This window comes from Eremomyces bilateralis (genome assembly GCF_010015585.1).
Source record: "Eremomyces bilateralis CBS 781.70 unplaced genomic scaffold P152scaffold_37, whole genome shotgun sequence".
In the NCBI taxonomy this organism is placed as follows: Eukaryota; Fungi; Ascomycota; class Dothideomycetes; order Eremomycetales; family Eremomycetaceae; genus Eremomyces; species Eremomyces bilateralis.
The window spans coordinates 159,479-179,205 of record NW_022985103.1 but is presented as its reverse complement, the minus strand read 5'-3'; the positions used below and the strand labels follow the sequence as shown (position 1 = coordinate 179,205).

Below are 19,727 nucleotides of genomic sequence, written 5' to 3'. Positions count from 1 at the left end.
CAGACAGAAGCATGGGCATGTAAAAAAAAAATCAATTACGAGATAGAGCATACTTTAATACACAATTGATTGAATTTTGGAGTACACAGGTCGTGTTTTGATGTAGTTATTGATGGATTGTGATTTTGCCAAACGGACAGACACACACACAAAACACTAGAAAGTAAGAGCAGAGCAGTGCGGCTGATGGACAGCGTCCTCAGGCTATCTATCAGAGGAGTAGTTTAAGTAACGTGACTGTCCAAAAAAGGCTAGACTCCTCTGAGAGATAGCCTGAGCTAGCTGAGGTAACTGAGAAACATCTGCGAATTTCCTGTGGAGTCGGCATGATGAGAATTGCTAGAATTGATGAGATTTTCGAATAACATCATATGGAGAAGTTGAGTGGGCTCCAAAAGTTGATGAAATATAGATAAGGGTTTGTTAAACCGTCCTATCGCTTTTAAATATCAAATTTCTAACAGTTCATTCTGTAACTAGAGTTTTAAAACTGCTCGTTGCGTCATCACTTGACCGGATCAATCTCCAGGTCACCCTCCATGCGAGTGAAGCGGCGGCGAGGCCGCGCCCATCAGCGTGAAATCCCCTCATACCAGAATCCGGCCTCTTTTTAATCAGCTTCTATCCAGAAAACGATTAAAGAACGGATATCCATCATTGCAACGACGCTAGAGAAAGAGTTATGTTCGGTACTGTAAGAGTTAGTCAAGGCCTGTCTGATACGAAAGAATGCCACATACCAGCATGACCTTATCTTCCACGGTTTGCAGCGACTCCTGGGTGGTCAGCTCCCACGTATTAACCAGGTTCGGGCTCTTCGACCAATTGTTTTTCGCTATAGGGATACTATTGTCTCTGCTAAGACTGGTTTTAGGAAGAGCATCATCTTCTATGCTATCCTAATATTTATTGGCAGAATTGTCATCCAGTTGGTTCCTTCAAGCAAGCTTGGAGAGGAGTAGAAGCGGTCGATTGAACAGTTACTAGAGGCCAGGCCTTGCCTTGTTACAGTGGAGACCAAGCACACGAATCCGAACCTGTATAAGGAGATTGCAGCTGGGTTATATACCCATATCTTGATGGGTCCTGAGCAAGCAGTTAGCGATAAGTTTCGTGATTTGCTGTTAAATGCTAATGTAAAGAATAAGACTGGTGTGGTTGCAATTGACGAGCTCCATGTTATGGAGCAATGTGGAATCGATCTTCCCACGAGCGCAGCAAAGGATTCCAATTCCAGCTGGGGTGATCATTCCTCAAGAAGCGCAGTGGGCTATTGCTCGTATGTATACCTGTGTGAAGAACTCAACAACGATACCTATACCAGATCAGGAGGCATTGTCAGCCCTCTTTGATATCGAAAACTGGGAATATCAGAATACCCTCCTCGATCCTTTGCTGGTATTCCTTGTCCAGATTGTTCCAGACGTATACTCGAAGCACGACGCGATACTAGAGGAACGAAAGTACAAGAGGAACATTAAGGCATTGGCCGGAAAGGCTACAGAGGCTGCTGCTCAAGACTTGAGGAGTAATCGTCAAGACTCGAGTATTGTACCTAATCCCACTTTATCTAAAGAGGAAAAGGTTGCTCAACATGTCCGTAGTCGTTAGCTGGTAGATGATAGGGATGGGCTCCGGGTTACCATGCATAACGAGCTACTTGCGCAGCAGCTTAATGAGTATCGGGAAACATTCAAACCCTGCCATTGGCCCTCGTTTTCATCACAGTCGGAGGCATCGGAAGGGTCGCAGGAATGAGGAAGCTCGTTTGTCGTGGGAGAGGAGTTATCGTTCGTATCACAAATTAGCGTTAAGTTAGATTCTGGTGCAGATGATTCGACTATAATCCCCTCAGATATTAAAACTCCTATACCTGTTAACATTTGGCCGCGCAGCCAAACGGCCAAATGAGCTGCTCAAGATTCTTCTTCAGGTATGCGCACAAGAAGCCGGACGCCTCTTAGGGAGGTATCGGGAAACCAGGAGAAAGGGCAGATTACCAGACAAGATAGGTCGAATACACCTAAACGAGCTGGTCTTCGTACTCATGTACAGTTGACGCCAAAAAGGAGGGATCTATGGGGGAAGAGTGGAAATTAGAACACAAAGATTTGGAGGTGCTTTGGCTGGGCGAACTTCGGATAATTAGAATATACATCGCTTGAGAGGAATGACATAGTCACGTGATACCAAGTTCGGCACGCAGGATCAGAACCATAACATGTAGAGTGTTTGGATTGGTCCTAAAACTTGATGAAATGTAGAAGTCAACGCGTACGATCAATTTCTGAAAACAGATTAGCGATAGCCTTTCCGGATCAAGCACACTTAGCGATGGAAGTTCCCTCACCTATATCATGATTTGATACTCGACACATCCACACAAACTATGTAGGAGTCTCTCAGACGGCAGTTGTGCCAACTGCCTTTATGGCATATGATTGGTCAATATTTAGTGGTGCATGCTAAAGAAGAGTCTAGGCTTCATTGAGTATAGCGGAATGCCATATTGGCCAGGGGGCACCATTGCCGACTGAGTCCCAACTGAGATAACCATGAGGCTGCAAGTCTTACGGAGCTAGGTAATCGTGGCTAGTGCACCATGGCTACGTACGTACACTTTTATAGCCACTGTTAGTTATTGACGATAAATCCAGACGGATATAAGGACATGACCTTAACCCCCGTTCAAAGAGTATAAGAGCAGCAATGGGCGGTGGTCTCTGCTGGCTGTATCATCAGTCCTCACATTCATTCTACCACAGACCACCGCCTTCAATCAGATTCACAATATCTTGACGTGCCTGAACACTCACCATTCTACGAGGACATAGGAGAGGCAAGCCATTTCTATCAGGCCTTCATGTGCATAACTTCTGCCTTTATATTTTCTCCAACTCAAATATGAGTGCCATTTCATGCTATCATGAGGCTCACCTCAAGCCTCAAGGTCCAGGGGATGCTCGACCGACCGCGCAACAGATCATTGACGATCAGAATCTCAACAATACCCTGCCTGGCCAAGTCATGCTCGTGACAGGTTGCACGAATGGAATCGGAATCGAAACCGCTCGAGCGCTTCACTCCACTGGAGCCGACGTCTACATCACCGGAAGGAACGTGACCAGCCTTGAGAAGACAGCGGCTGACATTATCTCGAAAACCAAAGGGACGGGGAAGCTCGAGATTCTTCATTTGGACCTTAACAGCCTCGCGAGCGTGCGAAGTGCAGCCGAGGGATTCCTATCGAAAGAGAGCCGACTGAATGTGTTGGTGTGCAATGCTGGAATCATGGCCGCGCCGGAGGGCCGAACAGTCGATGGCTTTGAGACCCAGTTCGGTGTCAACCACCTTGGGCATTTCTTGCTGGTCCAACTTCTCCTCCCTGCCCTGAAAGCAGGGAGCAAAGCCTCCCCCAATCGTACATCCAGGGTGGTAGCGGTGTCCAGTATCGGTCACCGTGCAGGGTCTATTCGCTTTGACGATTATAACTTCGAGAAAGACGGCTACAATACCTGGGTCGCATACGGTCAAGCCAAGACTGCCAACATTTGGATGGCCAACTACATCGACCGAGTCTATGGAGCGGATACGGAGGCCCCCATCCACGCATACAGCTTGCATCCGGGTGGCATCTATACCAATTTACAACAACATGTTGACGAGGCGACAAAAGAAAAGTGGAAGACTCTTCCCAATGCTGACACCTACATGAAGAGTATCGAGCAAGGGGCGGCGACGAGTGTCTTCTGCGCGGTCGCGGCGGAATGGGAAGGTAAAGGCGGGAAATACTTCAGCAATTGCGAAGTGGTTGGGCCCACTGGCGAAGACAACGCCTTAGGTGTCAGCGATGACGGGCATGCTACATGGGCATACGACCCAGCCGGAGAGAGGAAGTTGTGGAAAGAAAGCGTGAGGATGGTTGGGTTGGAATAAACATGGCACCAGGATGAAGATCACGTCAAATGATGTTGGTGATAATCGCAGTATGATTTAAGATGACTGTACAATATAAACAAATTCATGCAGTTGGCTCCGCTCTTTGTCCTATGTCACAGTTGAACGTCCGGGTAGCCTTGTACCGCCACTGGCATGCCGCACCATCGCCGGCATTCGATCCGTCCCGCACTGCCGCTTCTGCGGCTGCATTTGCAGGGCCAATCTGTACGGTAGTGTCGAACGAGCCTAGAGCAGCGGTATCCGATGAACTCGAAAAGTCGGTTCCTAGCAAACCAAGACCGCTCCCTCCCGCTGAAAACCCCTTGGTTTGCCGGGGAGAAATCCGGTTCCCAGCCCCTGGTGCTAATTGCCTCCTCATCTTCCGTGGCGGATTCGCGACATGAAACGGCTGTCCTGAGTCCTGAGATGCGTCGCAAGTTCCAGTTCTGATCATGCTGACCAATTTGCTCAGTTCGGTATCACCGCTGTCCCGGCGATCGGTCTCGTTCGTTGGTACTGGGCCATACATCAGCCAGGCGCTGCGAGGCTGGACCGTCCAATGCTTCTTGGGTGATTCAAGACTTGGTTCAGCATTGATAGCTGCAAGCTCCGTAGCTGCCAAACTCGAGTTGACGCTGGTTAGGGCGTCAAGGTAGCCATCTGGTACGCTTTGTTTGATTTCCTTCCCTAGGTTGCCAGCGAGGATGTACGCAGGGAACTCTGGGGTCCCTGGGTCAGGATAGTCCAACAGCGTGATCGGTGCCCCTGCATACCCGATTGGCAGTTTGTCGATTTCATAAGATGGATATGAGATCCCGTCAAGTAGTTCATTCATCGTCCCGGTCGCCGTGTATTTCCCGTCCTTATCCCAGGATATGAACCCGGTCAGCCAGCCGGAGATGCGATACGGCGGAGCTCCGCACAAGGACTGGGGCTCAGCATGGATAACGGAACTCCAAAATTCACGGATCTTCGGGTCGTTTGGTTTGTCGAACGATTCTATGAACCGGCTCAGGATGGGCTTCAAACGGTCTCGATACAGGGACGGTTCGGCACCAAACTCGGGCAGATGATCGAGTTTGGCTAGCAGTCGCTCCCAGTCGGCCTTGGTCCCTAGGAGGGTGACTGAGGGCAATCCGCAAATGATGCCCCCTAAGTAGTCGAAGTAAGCTTGGAAGAGGCCCATCATGAGAACGGTTGCCGTCATCGCGTCGTTGTCAGTGCTGGTACTGAATTTCGGCATCACCCAGTCGAGCAACCAGGGAGTTTTGACTCGTTTTTGAATCTCCTCAGCGAATCGTCCGATCACCAGGTTCCATGTGAAGTCCTGGATTTTGATTTCTTGCTTTCCCTCAAATGCAACGAACACTTCACGTACGTCCTCGGCGTGGGCGTTCATGTAGAAGTTCATCTGTGCCAATATGGTAAACCAGATTTCGTCGGGACGAATGACGAGGTGGTGGTGCTGGCCCCATGCTTGGATGGCACTCCGGACGAAGGAGTCAGACGATGCATAAGTGTCCTTGGAGATTGTTCCGTTTGGAGTGTCTGCAGAAGAGGCGATGATATGGGTGTCGTTGAGGACATAGTGTGCTTCATTGAAGGCGCCAGTTTGGAATAGCTCCTGGACGGAGCTGACTCGCCGATCGAATTCCTCATTGTACGGTCTCGGATCTGGATTTCCGGGGATTATTGTAATGTCTGCTGCTGTGAACGATATTAGACTTAGGAAAACGAGAAACAAGGCAGATGAACGCCATGTGTCGAAGCGGGACGAGAGAGGCATTGTTTCGATACTGGTGCAGCGTCAATTTCCACTGGTATCAAACAGTGTCGCATCCTCTGAAAGCAATAATCCGGAAATTACATGGAAACCACATGTTTAAGTTGTGAAAATCTCAATAAAATCCTTGCATAGTAATTCATCGATACCGAGATAGAGTCGTGCTCGTTGGCCATGGAGGGCAAGAAAGCTTAGTCCGGCGTGCTCATCGCGAGACCATATTACTTCATTCGATTTGCGTGCATTTGATAGACTCTTTGTTGGCCATGCAATTTCGTGAGCCATATATTTTGATGAATGACCAGGGTGCAGATCCAGGGAAGACGGGTCGATAGACTGGTAGTCCCGGGAAATAAATGCGTTTGCATATTGAGCAATATAGACTTCCGAGACTAAAAATAAGAAAACGATATCAGGATGGTCAGAAGACTCGACGTTTGGAAACTGTCCTGTTCATGACTTTGCTGGGGTCATGGCTCAAGCGATTGCAGGTTGAGAATGACGATACATTAAGACGGACTCGCAGGTAGTGGAGATCACCGATTAACCATAACGTATATCTCCAGCTCGTAGATCAATCAGTAAATGCTTAATAGAACTAATTAATGGAAAGAATATCATCAGTAGCAGGCACGGTACTGAGCAAAGGGAGACACAGTTTGTCGTGGAGGCAAAATCAGGGGCGTATCCAGGAATATTGGACGCTTTGTATTACGATGGGTGCATGGGAGGTCCATCCTGGTAGAGATCAAAGCAAACATAATTAGACCTTTGGTCCCGGAAACCCCTGCTGGCCCTGGAGTAGAGCTGATATCAAGTTCAAGGCAAAGAATACGGCAATTCCAACGCCAGGGCAGGTGCCAGCATTGGCTCATGGACGTGTCTTGAAGACACAAGTCGATGCCACCATACTGATATTCTTAGTAAGATAATAGAAAAGGTGCAAAGAAAGAGAAGAGATGAAAACACGCCATCTTGCTCTTGGATGGTGAGTTGGTAAGGACGGGAGGAGGGCACAGGTGAATTGAATACGTAGTAGACCTGCCTGTCAATTCAAAACCAACGTCTTCGAGACCTAGGAACTTTCGCATGCACCACCCTTGGAGATGATCGGCATCCAGTACAAACCTTCCACACAAGGTGTATTTACTCCCGAGTCCCGAGAATGCTGTAGCCTAATATCGTATCCTGGCTTCAAGACAGTAACAAACAAATGCAACGTCAACGGTTGGCGTCATGGGCGGAAACGCGGAAGATGGGCTGCCCAATTCGGTAGATGCCATTTGTTCATCCGAGGATGAAGAAATGAAAGCATTCAACTGCGAGGGACTCATCAGCGACCATGGACGGAACCATGCTCGAGAAGAACACGTCGCCCTGTCCATCGATTAGCATAGCCATCTGGCTTAGCTTAAGCGGCGGTATCAGTCACTTGCGCCCTTTGCAAACCGGTAAACGAGCAGAGTTATACGGAATAGGGCGTCAGTAGCTGGGGCTGTCAAATGCTGATTCAATCAGGATTCAGTCAACATGCCCGTGCTTTCCGACCTCTGTACCAAATGGATTGCTAGCATGATCGCAGGTGTGAAGACTGAAGACTGAAGAGGCTCAAGCCGCCAATAATTGGGCATCGATTAGCCAGTGATAATGGGGCTAGAAGGGGACAGAACTACATCGCTGCTGTTGCAAGGCGGGGCTCGGTCCTCAGCCCTGACGCTAAAAAGACTGGCGCTGGGGAATTTTAGCGAACTGTGGCTACGCGGATACGTTCAAGGACGGAGGGACTTCCATGTCAAGGTGTCGAACTGTCAAGGGGTCGAACTGTTAAGGTGTTGAACTATCGATGTTGATTGTTGAGGGTTGACATGCCCCGCCGCACTCCGCCACCACACACATGTCTGATTGCTGATGGGGGTTGAATACTTGAATTCGATGACTGGATAATCAGTACCTGCATATGTGCCTACCTGAGTCACCACTCACCAGGTGCCAGAAGTGGTTCATGAGGAATCGAGGAGACAAAAGTTTGTTTCGGAACAGCCAATAGTTCCCGTGCCAGCTTCCTTCACCGTCATACAAACCATTCGAAACATCCAGGGCTGTGGGGTCTGCGACATTATCAGTGATTTATCGCGGTTCCTGCGGAAGCCCCTGGGCAAAATGCGGAGTTATGGGCACTGCAACTGGATGAGCGCAAGAAATCCGCTTCATGAAGGAATATAATCCTTGAGAATAGAGTTGGTGATTTAGTACGGAATACCAATTGTTGATCAACTCAAAGAGGCGCAGAAAATCGAGACGGAGCGAGCCATACGGCGCAGACGTGATGAGGCTGTGTGGCGTGCTTGATGACCCGATTGAACTCCAAGTCGTATTAACAAAGGTTACAGAACTAGACTTTTGTGGGATGTGATTAGAAAAAAAGCCAGTAATTTGCTCCGAGAAGTTCTCATGCCATGGAAAATAATGCCACAATCATATCCGTCAGCTGGCCTGTTGCCAACTGTTCTCCTGAAGACCTGAACATACCAGCTTCCAACCGACAGGGACGATCACGGAATCCAGACATGCTAATATTATTGATCAAGTGGGCGATTACTGCCAATTGACGATCTGGTAAGGAATGGTCGCCGGTCAGCCCAAACAGGTATAGTGTAACTTCGGACTTGAATTTCCTCCTTGTCCGGCTGTGTCTAAACTTGGAGGAAGCGGCCAATTCCGGTCGCTGTCTGCATCGGTTGGTACCTGTATCTGTCTATGGGTTGATTCTTGATATTAGTAAACAGTAAAGCGATACTACCGGACGGCAAACTATATTTCAGATATCATCATCGAGGGAAGACGCTGATACACGTGACAGACTGACAGTCCTGCACATGCAGACATCGGATTGATATTACGAAGGAATGGAATGATCGAGACTGGAAGTCGTAAGGCGCTGCCGCGCTGGGATGTCACGGGAGCACGGGCCAATCGGGGCGGAGTCCACGCAATTTTAGTTTAGGCAGCAGCGACACAACTGGCAGGGGCGTGCGTGCTCTGGTCCTTCCCGCTTCGGACCCACGCGTCCTCTACCTCCACCAATGCTCCTCATCACTCACTCATATCCATCACTTTCCATCACCACCTCACCACTTCACCACTTCACCACTCACCTCACATCCTTTTGGCTCTTTGCACTGCTTGACATTGAGACGACCCCGATCAGGCAGACAAATCCCTGGCCCTGTCCTGTGTCCAGCGCCCAGCTGCTTCCTCTCGGCCGCGTTCCCGTCACCCTCATCCTTGCTACCCACTGGTGAGGATCTGTTATATTCCTCCGCTGTCCAACTCTGGATCCCGCGGCTGCGCCTTTTCATCGCCCATTTACCTCTTTTTTACCCTTCTGGTAAGCTGGAGTCCTCTCTCAACCTCCATTTCCTTCTATCGATCTCTGCGTTGTCTGTTGAATTCCATATCATCCCGCCCTATTGCCTCCATCTCAGTGTCATATGCGCCCTCATCATTCAATCGTACGCCCTGGACATTCTTCACTCTCGTGACGCATCACCGAGAACGAAGCGGAGCTCTCGATTGTCTCAAGAAGGCGCAGTTCCTTTTGGTCTATCCAGCAACAAGGGGTGTCTCTCCATCCTCGGAAGAGAATCCCTTTAAACAATTCCCCGTTTCGATACCTACACATCTGTCTTTCCAGTCATCTCCGTGACTCATTAAGATACATGAATCCTTTGCTGCAATAGGCCACTTGTTCAAAGAAAACTCGAGCTAATTTTCTGGGCTCGCCAGCAGATTGGCTCTATTCTGTTCTTCCGACCTCCATCCCACAGCATGGCCTCGCCCCACCCTCGTCGCCGCCCTCAAAAGGGCTCGCCGTCCCCATCCACGGCACTGACTCCTTCGAGACTCGGCGTCATGCCTCTCACCAAGAGCGAAACATTTCATGTACCTCTTGCGCTGTCGACCGACCTTGTCGATAATTCCCGCTTCATGCCCAAGCGGTCACCCACATGCCCTAAGGCACTCGAGCAACTCATTGACGAGTCAAGCCAAGGTCGTGTGCGGGACATACTGGATGACTTCGACCGCACCTTTTATCGACGACCTCAGACTGGCGCACTTTCTCGTTCCGCCGTCCCCGCTTTCGATCACGCCACGCTCCCTGTATTCGGCTTGCATGACATTGTCGCCGATCAAGATGACATGGATGTAGATGATAAGAAAGACCCTATTGAGCACAATAGTCACGATTCAGATAGTGGGATTGGCTCGAGTGTTTCAAGTGCAGGTGAGCTATTGTCCTATTCACTTCCTATTGTGACCATGGCTAACAATAGCCCGCTCCCAGACGATTCACTTCAATCTCACACTCGCACTTCCCCTTCGTCTATTTCTACTCTCGGTTCCTCCATCACTGGAAACTTCACTAGTTCTCCCCTCAAATCGGTCCCATCCGGTTGCCCGCTCTCTTCACCTGCGCAGCAACACATTGATCGTCTCATCCTGAAACCGATTAAAGCGGAAGCAGGTCTTCAGGAATTCCACCCTCTCATTGACGATATCCCTCGCCGCATTGGCAGTGGTGAAATCAGCAACCTTCGTGACCTTGAAAAAGTTCTCATCCTTCTCGCGCCAGTAAGTCCCCATACAATCTTGTGTGGTTCGCAGGCTTATCATTCGATGTCCGGAAAGACCATCGCCGTATCGTCCAAGAACTACCTCCGGTTCTGCGAACAGTCGATTCGCGTCCTCATCTCCACCGTCGAATACCTTCCACCTCGCGATCTTCAACTCCCTTCCGACCGTCCATATTCTAACGGGTACTTCCTTGACCTCGTCGCACAGGTCCGGAATTACGCACAGATCATGGCGACCACTCGTGCTAGAGAGGCCGCTGGTCAGCCTCTAGCGGAAGACGACTATCATCCGTATGTCTCACCCATATCTTTGTCCCATTTCCCCCCTTCAAGACAAATACAACAATGGTACAGTAACAATGACTTACATTGGAACAGAAGCGAGAAACTCAGTCTTCGCGGCGGCCTGAGTGAGGACGGGACCACCATCGAACTTGTTCGCACCCGCAAGGGTGGCGAGCCCATCCCTATCGCCGCAGAAAGCCAACTGCACCCCGTTCAATCGAAACCAGCCTCGTTTAAGCGCCCAGTTTACGAGGACTCAGACGATGAGAGCGTCCACCGCTCCATGGCTCGCCGAAAGAAGAACGAACCGCCGTCGGATGTCATCCATCACTGCCCCAGCTGTGACAAGGAGTTCAAACGTCCTTGTGACCTGACGAAGCACGAGAAGACGCATTCGCGTCCCTTCAAGTGCAGGGTGAGAAGCTGCAAGTATCACGAATATGGCTGGCCCACAGAGAAGGAGTGCGAGCGTCACTACAATGACAAACATGCTGCTAATCCCCACCAATACCGATGTACCTTCTCCGGTTGTACCTACACGTCAAAGCGTGAGTCGAACTGCAAACAGCACATGGAGAAGGCGCACAATGTTCCATACATTCGATCCAAGTCCAACGGCAAGAAGCGTGCCAGTGATGCGACTGCTTCGACTGGTTCTGCGTCTTTAGCAAGCGTTACGCCTCAAACACCCTTGACTCCGTTCATCACTCCCAACTCGAACCAGGCCTTTCCCCATCTCGCCACTCCTGGTGCAAGTCCATTCTTGTCTGACATGGATTACTTCCGCCGCGGTTCCGTGGCAACCAACGCTTCACACAATTCCTCCGCACAAGTTGGCCACAACTACAATGCGTACGAGTACCAAAACGAGGTGGCAGGGAGTCACTCCTCCTTTGACGACGCCATTACCCCAGATACACCGAATCTCGATTATAGCAACATCGATTTTTCATTAGGCGACATGCAGTCCTCGTACAGAATGGGTCCCGATGCGTTCAATGGCGGTCGTTCGGTCTCAAACGAGGGTCATGTCCATCCTTCTTACCAGAGCGCCCACACATCGATCAACCCTCCAACCCCTGCGTACTCAGGCCAGTTTCACCTTTCGCCGTGCTCTCCGACTACGAATACTATCGGTGGAGCCTCACCTTTCGTCACCTATGCCAACCAAGCCCCTGCTGGCAGTCAGGTTTTTGACGATGGCGTGTATGGCTTTCCACAACTCCCTGTTCCCGACCCGTCCCTCCCTCAGAATACCACTCTCGGCACACACATCTCCCCGGTTGGTCAAGGAGATTTGACGCTCTTCTCCCCTGACGACATAATGGATGAGGGTCTCGGCGATGAATTCGACCCCAATGGTGGGCAAGATTTCCAGTTGTTCGACGAACCCGGTCTGGGCACGTTCCCAAACATGACCAACTCTTCCGGAAACGCCACCGGGCCTGCACCTGCCAATACGGGCTTCGCAGCTGCGGACTATGACTACATGTCTGGCATGGGCTTCTCGCAACAAAATGGGACGGACGACATTTTTGCGGGCCTTTCTCATGATGGGCGTCATGGCAACACCGCCTTTGACGGCTCTGATTGGATTAATGAGGACCTTTGATTTAGATTTCCGTTGCATGATATGCGATTTGTAGCGAGCTATTCTCTTCTTTACGAGCGATGGCAGTGGGCACCCGATGCAACCTGGGCAGCGGTGCCAGCGATTTCTCTTCTCTTTCTTTCCCGCGTGTTTGATCGCGTCCTCCCTTCAGAACTCGGAATACATCTCAATGTCTCCAATCCCTCCCGTAACTATCGTTTTGCGGAGTTGGCTTGTCGGAGTAGCGCTGGTTTACTTTTCTAGAGGACGAAGGCGGTGTTGATGCTCAGCATCGTCGGGTTAGAAGCGTGAGCGATGGATGGAAGCAATGTGATGGATGAGTCGGACCTCATTCAAGTGCTGATGCAGGAAAACGTACCGGGCTGAGTGAGATGGGATATTTGATAGCATGGACAGATAGTCACGACAATGACGAATGGGATTTCTTTCCTCTTCCCTATCCATATGGGTACTAGTGATGATACCTCGCTGGCATATGCTCAGCTCGTATCGTGGTGTTCTGTGTACATGGTCTTGTTCACCACCATTCCAGTCATTTAACTATTACGGTTGCATAGCATCTCGATAATTTCTCTTCCCCTTAATAATTGGCGCCCGCGTCTTGATGGGACTTGGGGAATGGTTGGGCGATCATAAGGCGCTATTTCCACCCGACCCTCAATGCTCTTTTCTTCCCTTCATCCTAGTCCAGCATCGGCCGACTGAAGAACAAGAAGTTGATAGAGTAGCAGCCTGATGCTACCATCCTTCCTGAAAACGAAGTTCGATCCCCTCCTATTCGTTTATAATTAGGTTCATTTGCTACGGAGTATATGCCCTGGAATGGGGATTTTCAATAAAATTGGGTTTCACGAGGTCTGGTTACATGATGCAAATGAAAGCATATTGGGCTGCCTAGCTGGAACCCTGGAGTCGAACCTAACGTAGTAAGCGAACGTGCAGGGGAGCTGTCGGGCATATCATTCCAACGTCCATCAAGTCCCATTCTGATTTATTAATATACCTGCCTCATGACTGTGAGGTCAAAAACCGCAGATTGAACTGCAGGACCGCGGGGACCGCAGACGGATGGTGACACGACTGGAAAAGTACCACCTGTTAGAGGCTTGAATTACCCGTCACCCGGTCAAGGTATCCTATCTCAGGAGTTTCTGCCATTCCGATGGCTTCCCGAGAAAGCAATACTAATTCGACGTGCGCCGGTCGAGTTGCGAAAAGGGGGGGGTGCGGTGCAGTGTTTTGCAGCCTCCAATAGATGCGGAAATGGATCGGCTGACGGATATCCCCAATTCCCAAAGTATCTGTCACTTGATTCTTGAGACTCCAGAGAGCCGTCAATGTACGCCACTGACCGTCGACATTGGCGGACCACGAGACATTAGCTGTCCTGCATGAGTGTATTACATATGCATCGGATCCCCGACTACAGCTGCATAGGAAGTGACGTCCAATTGTCGGATAGCTATAACAATCTCCACACTGAGCCACCGGGATACAACGTGCCTGGCAATATTAACTTGGCGATTTTTCAGTCGATCAGCTCGAACTCCACTCGCTTGGAGACTGACATAAACCAATATATCCGTATGCAGTGCGAGCTACATGTAATACAGGGTCGAGTCCTGCGTACCTTTATAAATCGAGGAGATGTCCCTTGAAGAATCTGGAGAAGCCCTCTAAGCTTCCTTGACTATTGCTCTGTCTGCCTGATCTCTACGTTTCTAGCCGTCAGTCCCTCGTTTGAGTCTTCCAGTTGCTCCCTATCCGTCTCAATTGTCTATTTATCTCGCGCTATCACCGCTCCAATATCCTTGATCCGTCAATATGCGGTCGTCTACCATTGTCCTCGCCCTCTCTACCGCGATGCTCTCCGCGTCTCAGAGCGCGCCCCCAACCTTTCCCGACATGGACTGGACCTGTATCAAGACGCAGCCGCAATATACGGCGCTGGTCCCCAAGTGTGCGCAATACTGCCACGCGAACGGCCTCCAGAACAATGACTGCCCCATCGACGACTTCATCTGCCATTGCAAGAATTTCTGGGGCACGGCATCTCTCATCGAGCCGTGCAGCGACGACCCGGCCCTCTACCAGTGCACGCAGGAGGAGACCCTCTACTTCGTCGGGCTGGCGGGATCCTTCTGCGAGTTCTGGAATGCGACAGCCGATGCAGCTCAGGAGGCGGTGAAGAGGAAGTGCGGCAAGGACTGTAAGCCGTCGTCTACCAAGTACAAATCTGTTGGCACGGGCACCCCAAAGTGGTAGACTTGTACGTTGCCGGAGGAGCGCTGGGGCTAGGCAACTACGGAATCGCACGTTTGAGGATCTAGAGGCACTTGATCGACTATTTGGATGGGCAAAGAGAGAGCTGGGGGTAGCAGAAGGGGATAGAAAAATATAAAACCCGTAATACCAATGAATCTTGAGTTATACAAATATTATAGGGCCAGCGCCTTCCCCATGCGACTCGAAGCTGGATGTGCCTGAAATATGTCGCCCTCTACCTGCGCTACACTGTACTAGAAGCCCGTTGCCACACGGCGCTGATGACAAACGAGAGACCTATACCGATAGTAACGTAATGCTCGTTATAGTGGTAGAAGGGCAGCTCGAAGACGGCACTGTCATAGGTGAGGCGGTCTCAAGTGCTGAGGACAAGGTTCGGCTGGCGGGAGGGACATATGCTGCTATGCGTGGCTGGCTTTGCTTTGTTGGGATAGATTAATATAGATGACGGTTCTGGGACGATGACCAGCCATTCCGACGTCGGAGAAGGGGTTGGAAGATGGCCATCTCCGAAGACGTCAAAGGGATTGAAACGATGGTCGGCTCCGAAGACGAAACTAGACACGAATGACGAAACGGATGGCGATGTCGGCTCCAACATAAGGACCGTGGTGGAGACCGTCGACGTGGAAAAGATCGCGGTTGACGTTGGTGATGAAGACGTCGGACACTCCGATCAGCTGCGGAAGGGTGTGAAAACGACTGTACTCTGGCTAGAAGCAATGATGCGAGAGCCGATATATTCAAAGGAGTGGGAAGGAGGCTCAGAACCCCCAAGGCTCCCGATAATGCTAAGTCGAGCCGTACCGATTGTAAAAAGTCGAAATGAATGACCTAACGAGGAGACGCGAAACGGAGAAGCATGTATATATTGCAGTTGACCACACAGGAAGTTTGAAAGTCGACGCACAGCATAACCTGCTAGCATGCATAGGTTGGTGGCTGTGTCTTGGTGAGCGGCGGAATGAAAACACTATGCACCACTGCAGTACGGAACGCCAGGAATGAGCAGGAACGTGGGCTAGAGCATCAGTTACTTCAAAGCACGAGCATGAGGACGCGACATTCAAATTTCTTTCCAGCTTGCTCCACATCGGCTCCGCGGACCGGAAAATTAGGACGCAAATCGCGGCACAGTACTTGGAAGAATCAATGCAGGAATGGAATTGCGATACTATGCTGGTTGACCCATAATCCCGGACACACCCCCGAAGCGACAAATTTACAAAGTAACATGAATATAACGCTCTCCACGCTCTGTGGAAGAGAACCCATAATGCGCCGAAAAGGCAGAAGCTGTCCCATGAAGCCGACCCTGATCTGAGCATAGATAGTCTTGATGACCAAGGCATCGGACCAGATCGACGAGACGGCATTCTCCAACATGTATTCGTTTAGAGGATGATCATGCTGGCACCGGCAAGGGTAGCGCACGCAACATACAGGCCGAGCTTGACGAAGCCAAAGTCGATGCTGGGAACCGTGAGGGCGCTGCTGGCACCGGTGCTGCTACTGCTACCACCAGCGCCGGCGCCACCGGGAGTGGGAACGGAGGTGACGGTGCCTTGGCCGTCGGTGCCGGCTTGGGAGACCAGGGACTTGCAGTCCTCGGAGAGGGAAGCGGGGGACTTCTGTGTGGCGGCGCCGTTGAAGTCGCAGGCGTTGCCGTTATTCTTGTTCTTGTCGCTGCTCGCGTAGACGTTGAAGGCGTAGGAGAGCTGCTCCTTGGCGTTGCACATGGAGTAGGCGCCGAACTTGCCGGTGGTGGCGTTGTGGGCGATGCCCGAGCAGTATTCCGTACCGTAGCCGCACACCTCACCGAACAGATCGCCGTACTTCTCCTCATCGACGTTGTCGGAGACTGCGCAGCTGAGGCTCGACATCATGCACGTGCAGAGCGCCGGGTTCACGGACGGCGGGAGAGGGCTGGCGACGGCGGCCCAAGTGGAGGCAACCGCCGGGCATTCCGCGGGAGCGGTATTGGTCGGGTTGTACGAGCCCATGTCGACGCCGCTGGGAGTAGCCTTGGCAATTTGGCTCGAAAGCGAGGAGAAGTCCCCAAGCTTCTCGAGCTCATTACCCTTGACTTTAACCAGACCTGTTTCATGTAGTTAGCAGATGAAAACCGATAAACTAGCACGGTTGATCTCACCGTATTCATTGGCCTCCTCGAAGTACATATAGACGATACCGCCGGACCAAACATCCGTCATTTCAGAGCCATAGAGGGCGCCAACTTCGGAGAAGAGACGGGGCCGTTCCGAGTTGCAGCCATATTCGGCGAAGAAGACCGGGACATTGTAGTCCTCGAATTCCTTGGTGCGCACATCGAATCCGGACTCCTTGAAAGAAGAGTCGCCGCACCATGAGTAGATGTTGTAACCCCAGAAGTCAATGGACTCCGACGCATCGCCGCAGTTGAAGTATTTGGCCAAGTTCTGACGGATATCGGCATCGTCATTGGTGGCATAGCCAACGCCGATGGTGCGGTAGTTCTTTGTTTTGATGTATTGCTTGGTATCACGGACGGCAGCCTTAACGAAAGCGCTGGCATCGGTGTTGTTGGGAGCGTTCGAAACTTCGTTTCCGGCAAAGAAGCCGAGGGTGTTATCGTATGGGGCTAGAGCATCCACGACGGCGGTGTACCGTTCGTACAGATCATCATTCCAAGCGGCATCGTCTCGGTTGATCGACAGGGCAGGTTGTGACAGATCGGCAATGACATAGATGCCGGCATCCCCGAGCATCTTCATGCATGCATCGTGGTCCTTGGTAGGATCGATAGCATAGACACGGATGGTGTTGGTCTGGAGCTCAACCAAAGCCGGAATATCGCGGGTGCAGCCAGCAACGTCGGCAAGCGGGTCAACGTATTTATTGAGATCCGCGCCGGATATGGAGCCGTTGGTGGAAATATCCTCTGGGTATGGTTAGCATCTTCGTAGGCCAATTCGAGAGAGAAGGTAACGTCGTACCCTGGTAGGCAATGCCCTTCATGAAGAACTGGGTGCCATTGGACTTGTAGAAGAACTTGGAGCCCTTGATGACAATCGGGTCCACGTCAGCTACAACGGTTGAGGCGAGGATGGCAACCGTTGTTGCAACGGTTGAGAGGACTGAAGACCTCATTGTGGAAGGTCGGTGAGGTACTGTGGAATAAGGGATGGATGGGAATGTGGACCGATACTGATGCAATGATTAGCGACGAGCGATGGAGGATGCGAGAAGAATTGACGACAGGGACGATAAACAGAAGAATAAGGAGTCCTACAGGAGGGATTTACACGGGGCCCAAAAGCAGGCCTAAAGCGGCAGCAGCGAGTGAACAAGGTCAAGTGAAAGGGATGAGTCGAACGAGTGACAAGAAAGGCCCTCAATTAATAGATATAGAGGATACAATAAGAGGAAAGAGAATGTGGAAAAAAGGACGATGCGATGAATATCGATGAAGAAGTTGAAGAAGTTGAAGAAGACGATGAGGAGGAGGATGGCTGTCTTGGCCGCAGGAGGAATTGGAGGTTTGTTCCATCAATTCTGGTTCATGTCAGAGGGGATCTCAGGGGCTTGCAGGGGGAAGAGGGGTTTACAGGGATTAGAGAGGCTGTGTATCGGAATTAGTGGGCTCTGGGTACGTACTACTGTCACGTGAAGGTCCAGAAGCCTTGAATGTAACTGCACGTGACTATCCATGACTACTATGGTAAGTCTTTGTCCTCACTTCACCATTTCTTCCTCTTCAATAATCTCCCATGCATTCGTTCTACGGTTCCACCAAGAATCATTCTCTTTGGAGTTTGGATCTTGTCCATTCGGTTTTTAGATAGCCCTTGCATGGTCCAAGTCTCCAAGACGATTCCAATTTCCAAACTTTGGCATTACCCATAAAACCACCGCTATTATGAGATGTGGCGGTTATGAGTTATTGATATTTCGGTTGGGGGGCCTTGGTATACTGGGCAGGCTCCTCTATCCTCATGGCGCCAATGTGCCAACTCCAAAAACTTCACCCCAGAATGTGCTGACATCAAGAACCTCTCCGAACTGAACGATCTACCAATCATAGGGGCTAGGGAGGGATGTGAAACGATTCGAGACGTTATACTGCACGTCGGAGCCCTAGCAACCTGTGGCAGTATGGATGGATTTTCTGCTTGGATGAGATGCCTGTACATAGTAGTATGATTTCGATCGGCATGCATCTGTTCCCCCACAAAACGTACCCTTGAGTAGTTGAGCTGTAGCAAAAACAAACCTTGTGGTTCTCCACTTCGGATTTTTACTTCCTGGGCTTGGAATATACATTGATAAATGAAGAACTTGGACAATGGCGAGTGATGCAATGCATTCCCGTTAGGAGTAATATCGTGTATTATCGGGTATTGCTGATCGGTGGGGAGTACCCGCTAATAGCAACTAGGGGTTCATACATGATGATCCTCATAAATACGTACCTCCGGGGGGAAGAAATTGAGTTACGTTTCTTGGCATTCCCCTAAGCACAGTTCCCACGATCTTAACCAAAACGCGGCAGAGAATTCACTAAAACAGACCTCTAGTAGTTGCTTAATTAGGAAAAGAGTATACTTTTTGGTATTATGTTGTTTTTGAGCGAATTGGGCCTGCCTGTAATGGTGGTGATGGTTGGGGGAATGCCAAGAAACGTAACTCAATTTCGTCCCCACCAGAGGGTACCAGTAAGGAGATCTAGACTCTGGACGGGATCTCAAAACGTTCTTCAACTTATATTGATGTTCGGCGGAACTCCGAATGTTTTTCCTTGAAAGTTGAAACCCCACCATCGGTTCAAACGTCAAAGCTATTATGGTTGACCGAGACTGGTTGTCGGATGACCAGATGGTGCAGCTGGAGACTGGCGCTTGAAATATATAATTTTTGGAAACCCTACTGCGGAAGGTCGCGGAAGAGGATTCCAAATTCCGAAGTCCCGTCTTTGGTCTTTTGGACTTGGGAGGACTGAGACGCTGCCAAGCGCTAGGAATCTATGAGACTGCGGTTGAAGTGCCTATGGAAGATGCACTTCAGCCACTTCTGGGCGCCAACCACCAACCGGAAGCGCGTAGAGGCCTCATGGTTTGGACTTTTACCACTTCAGAGCCCAGAGGAGTTCAGAGTTCAGACTTGGATGGTACCAGCCCGGTCGGAGAATCGGATGTCCGGGAGAAGCAGA

The 19,727-nt window shown here is 50.5% G+C and overlaps 6 protein-coding genes across 6 annotated transcripts; 4 read left to right on the top strand and 2 right to left on the bottom strand.

Moving 5' to 3' along the window:
* The first annotated feature begins 654 nt into the window (after positions 1 to 654).
* Positions 655 to 1,357, top strand: P152DRAFT_462666 (uncharacterized protein). Its single transcript, XM_033680396.1, has 2 exons — positions 655 to 1,086; positions 1,290 to 1,357. The coding sequence occupies exon 1, from the start codon at positions 745 to 747 to the stop codon at positions 901 to 903; it is 159 nt and encodes a 52-aa protein (XP_033530019.1). The 5' UTR covers positions 655 to 744; the 3' UTR covers positions 904 to 1,086; positions 1,290 to 1,357.
* A 1,283-nt stretch (positions 1,358 to 2,640) lies between these two features.
* On the top strand, positions 2,641 to 4,020 carry P152DRAFT_462665 (putative short-chain dehydrogenase). Its single transcript, XM_033680395.1, has one exon. It carries the CDS (start codon positions 2,905 to 2,907, stop codon positions 3,934 to 3,936), a length of 1,032 nt encoding a protein of 343 aa, XP_033530018.1. The 5' UTR covers positions 2,641 to 2,904; the 3' UTR covers positions 3,937 to 4,020.
* Positions 4,021 to 4,384: 364 nt separating this feature from the next.
* On the bottom strand, positions 4,385 to 5,677 carry P152DRAFT_384958 (uncharacterized protein; the record flags this gene model as incomplete). Its single annotated transcript, XM_033675814.1, has 1 exon — positions 4,385 to 5,677. A coding segment is annotated over one exon (1,293 nt), but the record flags the coding sequence as incomplete, so codon positions are not given.
* A 4,365-nt stretch (positions 5,678 to 10,042) lies between these two features.
* On the top strand, positions 10,043 to 11,257 carry P152DRAFT_405635 (uncharacterized protein; the record flags this gene model as incomplete). The annotated part of the gene is made up of 2 exons (XM_033676823.1): positions 10,043 to 10,647; positions 10,735 to 11,257. Coding segments are annotated over 2 exons (1,128 nt in total), but the record flags the coding sequence as incomplete, so codon positions are not given.
* A 2,859-nt stretch (positions 11,258 to 14,116) lies between these two features.
* Positions 14,117 to 14,518, top strand: P152DRAFT_477414 (uncharacterized protein; the record flags this gene model as incomplete). The annotated part of the gene is made up of 1 exon (XM_033681581.1): positions 14,117 to 14,518. The coding sequence occupies one exon, from the start codon at positions 14,117 to 14,119 to the stop codon at positions 14,516 to 14,518; it is 402 nt and encodes a 133-aa protein (XP_033530015.1).
* Positions 14,519 to 15,652: 1,134 nt separating this feature from the next.
* On the bottom strand, positions 15,653 to 17,790 carry P152DRAFT_224678 (putative 1,3-beta-glucanosyltransferase). The gene is made up of 3 exons (XM_033674516.1): positions 17,515 to 17,790; positions 16,692 to 17,459; positions 15,653 to 16,637 (listed from the first exon to the last, which is right to left on the bottom strand). Exons 1-3 carry the CDS (start codon positions 17,666 to 17,668, stop codon positions 15,934 to 15,936), a joined length of 1,626 nt encoding a protein of 541 aa, XP_033530014.1. The 5' UTR covers positions 17,669 to 17,790; the 3' UTR covers positions 15,653 to 15,933.
* Positions 17,791 to 19,727: the final 1,937 nt, after the last annotated feature.

Coding starts and splice junctions, on each gene's coding strand:
- P152DRAFT_462666 (XM_033680396.1), top strand. CDS start 745: ATGACCTTATCTTCCACGGTTTGCAGCGACTCCTGGGTGGTCAGCTCC.
- P152DRAFT_462665 (XM_033680395.1), top strand. CDS start 2,905: ATGAGTGCCATTTCATGCTATCATGAGGCTCACCTCAAGCCTCAAGGT.
- P152DRAFT_224678 (XM_033674516.1), bottom strand. CDS start 17,668: ATGAGGTCTTCAGTCCTCTCAACCGTTGCAACAACGGTTGCCATCCTC. Junction 17,460..17,514: donor GAAGGGCATTGCCTACCAGG/GTACGACGTTAC, acceptor AACCATACCCAG/AGGATATTTCCACCAACGGC. Junction 16,638..16,691: donor CGAGGAGGCCAATGAATACG/GTGAGATCAACC, acceptor TACATGAAACAG/GTCTGGTTAAAGTCAAGGGT.